General features: G+C 51.0%; 1 protein-coding gene across 1 annotated transcript in view; it reads right to left on the minus strand.

Moving 5' to 3' along the window:
- dlgap3 (discs, large homolog-associated protein 3) overlaps positions 1–8,257 on the minus strand; it is a gene marked incomplete at both ends in the record, with an annotated part of 173,378 nt that overhangs the window by 42,612 nt on the left and 122,509 nt on the right. Inside the window, 4 exon segments of the mRNA XM_084311907.1 lie at positions 6,475–6,635; positions 6,638–7,055; positions 7,057–7,203; positions 7,206–7,706. Coding sequence (XP_084168033.1) covers positions 6,475–6,635; positions 6,638–7,055; positions 7,057–7,203; positions 7,206–7,706 — 1,227 coding nt within the window.

The raw sequence follows: 8,257 nt of genomic DNA on the forward strand, positions 1-8,257 counted from the left end.
CACAGGCCTATCAACAGCTCCCACTGAATGAAGAATCTAAGAAATTCACAACAATAAACACCCACCGGGGTCTGTTTCAGTACACCAGGCTACCCTATGGGGTGTCATCAGCACCAGGCATATTCCAGCGCACCATGGATAACCTACTACAAGGCCTTCCCCAGGTGGTGGTGAGGATAGATGATATTCTGGTGACCGGTGACGACGATGACAGCCATCTACACAACTTAGAGGTAGTGCTGAAGAGACTCTCAGCTGCAGGACTGCGTCTGAGGAGAGACAAATGTGTGTTCATGGTACCAGAGGTGGTTTACCTGGGTTATCGAATTAACCACAAAGGGATTCAACCAGTGGCTGACAAGGTACAGGCCATTGTAAATGCCCCACAGCCGACTGTCCAGACACAGTTAAAGTCTTTTCTGGGCATGCTAAACTATTATCACAAGTTCCTGCCAAATGTGTCGACCATATTGGAGCCACTACACAAGCTTTTGAGAAAAGAGATCCCATGGAGATGGGGAAAATGTCAGACCCAGGCATTTGAGGAGGCAAAAAAGTGCCTCCAGTCTGAAGCATTATTAGTGCACTTTGATGAGACAAAGCCGCTCTACTTGGCTTGTGATGCATCACCTTATGGCGTCGGAGCAGTATTATCACACCGGTTTCCAGATGGCTCCGACAGGCCAATCGGATACATGTCACGGTCACTGTCATCAGCAGAACGGGGCTATTCACAGCTAGAGAAAGAGGCGCTGTCTATCATTTTTGGTCTAAAGAAATTCCACCAGTATCTGTTTGGAAAACACTGCACTATTGCGACGGATCACAAACCACTACTAGGCCTTTTGGGAGAGAGTAAGGGCATCCCACAGCTCGCGGCAGCCAGAATGCAAAGATGGGCATTAATTTTAGCCGCCTATGAGTACACCTTGGAGTATAAGGAGAGCTCAAAAAACGGGAATGCAGACGCACTGAGCAGACTCCCACTGCCCATAAAGCCCGGAAATGTACCACAGGAGGAAGAGGTGGTGCTGCTTATGGAGCATATGAATGGTACACCACTGCAGGTAAAAAACATCCGAGACTGGACTCGTCGGGACCCTATCCTGTCCAGGGTCCACCAGTGGTTGTTGCAGGGCTCCTGGCCCTCACAGAGCACAGACCCAGAAATACAGCCTTACACGAGACGACAATATGAACTGAGTGTGGAGGACGGGTGCATCCTGTGGGGAAGTACAGTAGAGTGATAATACCACCACAAGGAAGACCGACTATGATCAAGGAGCTTCATGAGGCTCATCCAGGGGTCTCAAGAATGAAAACATTGGCCCGCAGTTATGTGTGGTGGCCAAACATGGATGCAGATTTAGAGTCAGCAGTGCGCAGCTGTCATTCGTGTCAGTTGAACCAAGCCGCCCCAGCAGCAGCACCTTTACACCCGTGGGAGTGGCCAGACCAACCTTGGATGAGGCTGCATGTGGATTTTTGTGGGCCAGTATATGGAAAGATGTTTCTAATAGTCATTGACGCCTATTCAAAGTGGATTGAGGCTCACCCAATGCAGTCTATTACTTCATCCATGACAGTGGAGAAATTGAGGAGCATTTTTGCCACCCATGGAATCCCAGCAGTCCTGGTTAGTGATAATGGACCAAGTCTGGTTAGTGCAGAGTTCAAACACTTCCTAAGAAAAAACGGCATAAAGCATGGGACAACAGCACCATACCATCCATCTTCGAATGGCTGTGCTGAGCGTGCAGTGCGGGTGTTCAAGGAGGGCATCAAGAAGATGGGGGAGGGTAGTGTGGAGACAAAGCAGCTATGAGCTAGCTAAGTAGTTTTAGTCCATATAGATCATGGTTTCTCAACCCCCCCCCAGAGAGTGTCGAGGGGCGCTGGGTGCAGAATGGTTGAAAGGGGCCAGTTCTTTTTTATTTATTTATTTATAATTGCTTTAATATTGCCAATTTAATTTCCGCATCACCATTCCTTCAGGAGCTACACTTTACACATAACAGCAGACTTCCATTATGCCCACTTGCCTGCCCATCAGCTCTCTCCGCTGCTCTGTTTGAATCATTGACGCAGGATGAAGGCAACCTGTCGGGAGCAATCTGTGGACAAATAAAATATTTAAAAGCTCAAAGAGTTTGAACAGATGACAGCAGTCCCTGTGTGATGCTCTCCACTTGGAATTCTGAGAGAAGTTTAGAGGCGGTTTGAACGCACGCAAAGTCAACGGACGGAGGCAAACGGAGCGAGACAGACGCGTCTTTCTCGTGGTGCAAACGGAGGGGAGCATGGCACTCTATTAATGAGCTCCAGTATCCTACTGGTAACAAAGTGTGAACATCTGAGTGAAAATCTGAATCCAGAAGAAATGGAATTTGAGAACAAATAATGCAGATTTTATTCGACTCTACCCGTTGCCAGGACAACGTTGGGTTCATGTGAGATTCACGTGTGCATGCAGAACATACATGTTTTGGCTCAGGCTCAGCTTCTTCCCCCAGAGGCCATCAGAACATTGAACACTGATCTCTACACACACAAGCATACATGAACACACACACACACCACACATCTGCACTCTCTCACACACAAACACACCACAGGTCACTTTAAACACATGAGAAGAGGTCACTTTAAAGGAAAGGAAAAAGGTCACTAAAAAAAACATAACTGGATGTTTTTGTATAGTATAGTTAGGATAGCATAGTGACATAGGGCAGAACTGTATATTGTATAGAAAGTGTACATAGGACTCTAGGACTTTTATTTCTATTCTATTTTATTCTTTTATTCTATTATTATTATTATTATTTGTATTTTTTGCACAATCGAAGCGGGCATGGCCACCTTCATTTCACTATATGTCTTGTGTATGTATGTGATGAATAAACCTCTTGAATCTTGAATCTTGAAATGCCGTGTGCAATTGGAGAGGGGGCCAGTGGTCAGTACGCCCACACATAACCCTGTCATCGATAAGTGAGCTCACATTATAAGTGAGCTCACAAATATAGCAGCATTGCTCATACGAATGTAATGCTATTAATACAAGATTTAGAGGACTCTTAAATCACCTACTCCATGATGAATTGATATAGACTTCTAGCCAAGAAAGAGACAAGTTGGAAAGCCTGAAAATTAAATGAGCTCACTGTCCCGCGTCGAGTAGCCTTTTGGGACTTTAATGACCATCTGAGATCACAGCTGATTATAATCCCATGTGAATCTGCCACGTCTATCATTTGTAAGGTACACACTTGAGTACAAATGACCTACTGTATTTTGGTGAAGACAGGTCCCCCGATAACATTAATCCAATGTGAATGGATCAATAACTTCAGGCACAAAACTGGCTTCACAGGAGCCATTCAATTCCTTCAGGCAGTGCACTCGTTATTACTAGCCACCAGAAATCAAATTGCACATCATAATGGGTGAAATCCAGGACCATGTGAAGTCAAGTTCAATATGACACCTTGATAAAATCCCATCATGTGGAAATGTGCCTTCGTAAAAGAGATGGGGGAGTAATCTCAATTCCAGAAGCTCCCCAAGTAACTAATATAAAGTCCTGTGTGAATAATAACCTGTTAATTTTGCCCGACCACAATGCGCTCACTCAGATTTGGGTCTCTCACATCTCACACTATTATTTAAGCGTTATAAATGTGGACAATAATATATATAAGAAATACATTATTAAATAATTTATTTGGTGGGCTATAGCTATTATTTCTAATGAAATGGAGAATAAATGGTAAATGGCTGCCTTTATATAGCGCTTTTATCCAAAGCGCTTTACAATTTGTTCCTCACAGTGCCAACCTGCTCATCGGGAGCAATTAGGGGTTAGGTGTCTTGCTCAAGGACACTTCGACACTCTGGCCGGGAGAGCGGGAATCGAACCGGGAACCTCCGGATTACCAGATGACTGCTCCCTCCCGAGCCACTGTCTCCATCATAAAAAAAAAATAATAATAAAAAAAATTAAACACTTAAAGGCTTACACCAACAGACTGAGCCAAATAGAAACATTAATGGCTGAGAATTTCACAGATACACAGAAAATAATCATATGCATCTACATGCAGGGTCGAAAGTGTTATTCCCACTGGGTGTAGGGGTTGAAGGGGGCGTTATGGGCCCAAAAAAGATGCATTATGTGTTCAGTTTGAGACCGTTCACACTGGCTTGCACATCTTCTCCACAAAGTTCAGCAACCACACTGGCAGAAGGACAAAACAAGGTGAAGCTGAGCTGCCTCATCACATGGCTTTGTTTAGAGAGTCGTTGCGCTTCACAAAGTGCAGTGTGCAAGCTAATCGAACCAAATTTAAAACGAATGTCGTCGCAACCTAAGTAGTATTACTTTCAAAGCATCGATCGTGTTCAGGGGTCGAGTTCTAGTACTTCAGTAGGCTTGCGCTGTCGCTGGGTGTTGTCCTGAAGCGCCTCCCGGTCTGCCAGCGGTGAGCTATCCCACACTGAACAGCTTCGCCGTCCGGCCGACTACAGTCGGTTATATATGCCGTCCCTTCAACAAACCAGCCACCAGGAGACTGATAAGCAATGAAAGACGGAGTGAGGGTGTCCATTTTGGGAGCCATGGTATCGATGATTGAGTGATAGAGAAAGGCTTGGTGCTGTCAGCGTATACAGTAAACAGCCCGAGGCACACAGAGGAGAATCACTCAGGACCTTACTTTACAGTAAGGAACATTTCACTCATATTCTCTCAGTGGCTCCTTCCCTCTCTCTCTCCCCCTTCTCTCTTTCTCTCTCTCCCTCCCTCCCTCCCTCCCTCTCCTCACTGACTCTTTCTGTCCCTCTCTTTCTTCATCCCCTCTCCTCTCTCCCTCCTTCTCCGCCCCCTCTCTCTATCCCACAACCTCTCTCTCTTTCTTTTTCTATCTCTCTCTTTCTCCACTTCCCCACCCTCTCTCTCCCCCTTCTCTATTTCCCTCCCTCCCTCTCCTCCCTGACTCTCTCTATCCCTCCCTCCCTCTCTTTCTTCATCCTCTCCCCTCTCTCTCCTTCTCTGCCCCCTCTCTCTATCACCCAACCTCTCGCTCTTTCTTTTTCTGTCTCTCTCTCTCTTTCTCCACTTTCCCCTCTCTCTCTCCCCTTCTCTCTTTCTCCCTCTCCTTCCATCCCTCTCCTCACTGACTCTATCTGTCCCTCCCTCCCTATTTATTCATCCCCTCTCCCCTCTCTCTCCTTCTCTGCCCCCCCTCTCTATCCCCCAACCTATCTTTCTCCACTATTTCCCTCTCTCTCCCTCCCTCTCTTCATCCCCTCTACCCTATTTCTCCTTCTCTGCCCACTCTCTCTGTCCCTCAACCCCCTCTCTTCCCCTTTCTCACTTTATCTGCCCCCTCTCCTCCCCGACTCTCTGTCCCTCCCTCCCTCTCTTCATCCCCTACCCTCTCTCTCCTTCCCCCCCCCTCTCTCTGCCCCTCAACCCCTCCTTCTCTCCCCCTCTCTCTCTCCCCCCCCCTCTCTCTCTCTCCCCCCTCCCTCTCTCTCCTATCAGCAGACCTCAGCTGTGTTTCAATGATGAGAGCTGGAGAAGCACCAGGGACTCCTGTGGTTACCTGCTGTTACCGTAGAAACACAGCTCACACATGACAGTCCGGCGATGGCATAGTGGGGGGGCTGGTGTGTGTGTGTGTGTGCACGCACTCATCTGTCTGTGTAAGTACAGTGAAACAGCCATTAGGTTTTCACTTTGGAGAACCCATGAGGGAGAAGGTGGAGAGGGAGAGAGAGGAGGAAGAGAACGAGAGGAAAGGAGAAAGAGAGGGGGGGGGGCATAGGGGGGGTTGAGAGACAGACTGTGAGAGGGAGGTTTAATGAAATCTGGTTGTCAATCATCATATCCTAACTCATACTGAAATAATGAGGAGGGCCGTGTGTGTGTCTCCGAGAGGCTGCGTTCAATCTGTCTGCAATACGTTTTCCCAAAGCCTCTTAGCTGTAACAGAACAGTCTTTATGTCCTTCAGTCAAGGCGCCTGTGGGTATTCAGTGTATGCAGGTGCACGGCGTACGGTGTTGTGAGCTAACTGACCGAAATAGTGCTGTGTTTCCTGTAGCTGAGCACACAGCGGCACGTTCACGTCAACCCCAATGCACCTACATACACTGACTGGGGCGACAGCGGCTCGGGAGGTCGTCTGGTAATCAGGAGGTTCCCGGTTCGATTCCCGCTCCTCCCAGGCAGCGTGTCGAAGTGTCCTCGAGCAAGACACTTAACCCCTAACTGCTCCAGATGAGCAGGTTGCCACCTGGCACGGTCGCCTCTGCCGTCGGTGTGTGAATGTGTGAGTGAATGGGTGAATGTGAGGAACAAATTGTAAAGCGCTTTGGATAAAAGCGCTATATAAATGCACCATTTACCATTTACACAAACAATGGATCCCTACCGCCTAGAATACATCCTACACACACACTCCCCACCCACCTGCAGGTAGTGGAAGGTTCTTTCCTTTAGCTTGCTCTCCAGGGGGACCAGGGCCTTGTCGTAGCCTCCTCCCCCCATGGAGGGGTACACCTCCCTGGCCTGACTCACTGTCATGGCCGACCATGTGCTCCTCTTCAGGGAGTGTCCGTGGTGCCCGTGTGGCCTCCCTCGTTCCCAGCCAGGGCCATGGTGGTACAGGCCATGCACTCCCCCGGCCCAGGTCCAGGCCCCTGCCCCTGCCCCTGCCCCGGCCCCGGCCCCCTGCCCCTCTCTTTGGGCTTCTTCATGGTCAGCTCCTGGATGGCGGCGTCCAGGCTCTCATGTCCGACGGGGTACCCGCGTCGTCCCCCGGCCACCATGAAGCTACTGTCACTGTCCAGGTTGTCGTCCGAGCTCCACCAGCCCGCCGTCCTGCTCCGGTGGCGTCGGCCCGACTCGTGGCGCGAGTCTCCGCTCTTGCTGCGCTCACGGGACTTGCTCCTCCGGGTGGAGCGCGACTGGTGACCCGAGTGGTGCCCTCCTCCTCCGTCCTCCCCCCCGCTCCGGTGTCCCCCGCCTCCTCCTCCTCCCCCCTCTCGCCGCGGTAGTCCCCCCGCCGCCGCCCCGCGTGCCGTTGTACTCCCGCTTGGACGGCGCCTCCAGCGAGTGGGACTTGGCGAAGAGCCGCTGGACGGAGTGGACCAGGTGTCGGATGCGGGAGGGGCTCTCGCTGCGCGGCTCGGCGCCCCCCCGCTGGCCGTGCGCTGGTACTGCAGCGTGTGGAAGCCGTCCGGGTGGAACGGCGCCTGCTTGTCGAACTGGTCCGTCATCATCATGTTGGGGGGGGGGACACGGTGCATCTTGCCCCCGTGGCCCGAGGACACGCACTCCTCGCACGACTCGTACGCCGGCAGGGGCGGGTGCTGGCTGGGGTGGGAGCGGGGGAAGGTGCCCCCTCCCGAGTGGCCGTGCGAGTGGGAGTGGGAGTGGTGGCGCTCCAGAGCCAGGGGCTCGGGCGGCCCCCCGGGGGGGTAGTAGTGGCCCCCGTCGGCGTGGCCCTGGTAGTACTCTCGGCCCGGGTTGGCATCGCAGTCCTCGGGCGTGCAGTGGCAGGGCGCGCCTCCGCCTCCGCCGCCGGAGGAATGCTGGGAGAGGCTGCGGCTGACATGGTAGCCCTTCGTAAGCGCCGGGCGTGGTGGGCCACCCGGGCCGACAGGGGGCGCTGTGGGCGCGACAGGGCTGCGCCGACTCACCTGAAAAGGACGACACAAAAGAAGAGACACTTTAAGCACACGGCAGCATTTGGAACGGCAGTGTGTGTGTAAGAGACACGAGCGTGAGGCGAGCGGTTAGTTCAATGGAAATGCAATGGACCACATCTGTAAAAAAACATGAATAAAAGATTGATCGTCAAGAGTGGAAAGCAATACACAACGCCCCCCCCCCCCCCCCCCCCCCCCCCCCCCCCACCTTCTGTCTGATTAACATTTTTATTGATGCGGTGCTTCATTCTTCATGTAACAAAGACAAACAGTATAAGAGTAAACATTCATCCTGCAGGCTGCAACCCGCAGGCAGAGACAGATCCCTTCTTCTCATTCATCTCAAAGACGGCTAGCCAGTCACTAATGAATCGGGTTGACTAGCGTTCTCTCTCTCTCTCTCTCTCTCTCTCTCTCTCTCTCTCTCTCTCTCTCTCTCTCTCTCTCTCTCTCTCTCTTTGTTTTTTCCTTTCTCTCTCTCCATCTCGTTTAACTTTTCTCATTATTTCTCTTTTCTCTCTCTCTCTCTCTCTCTCTCTCTC

Source organism: Notolepis coatsorum (assembly GCF_963971535.1).
Source record: "Notolepis coatsorum genome assembly, chromosome: 4".
Lineage (NCBI taxonomy): Eukaryota > Metazoa > Chordata > Actinopteri > Aulopiformes > Paralepididae > Notolepis > Notolepis coatsorum.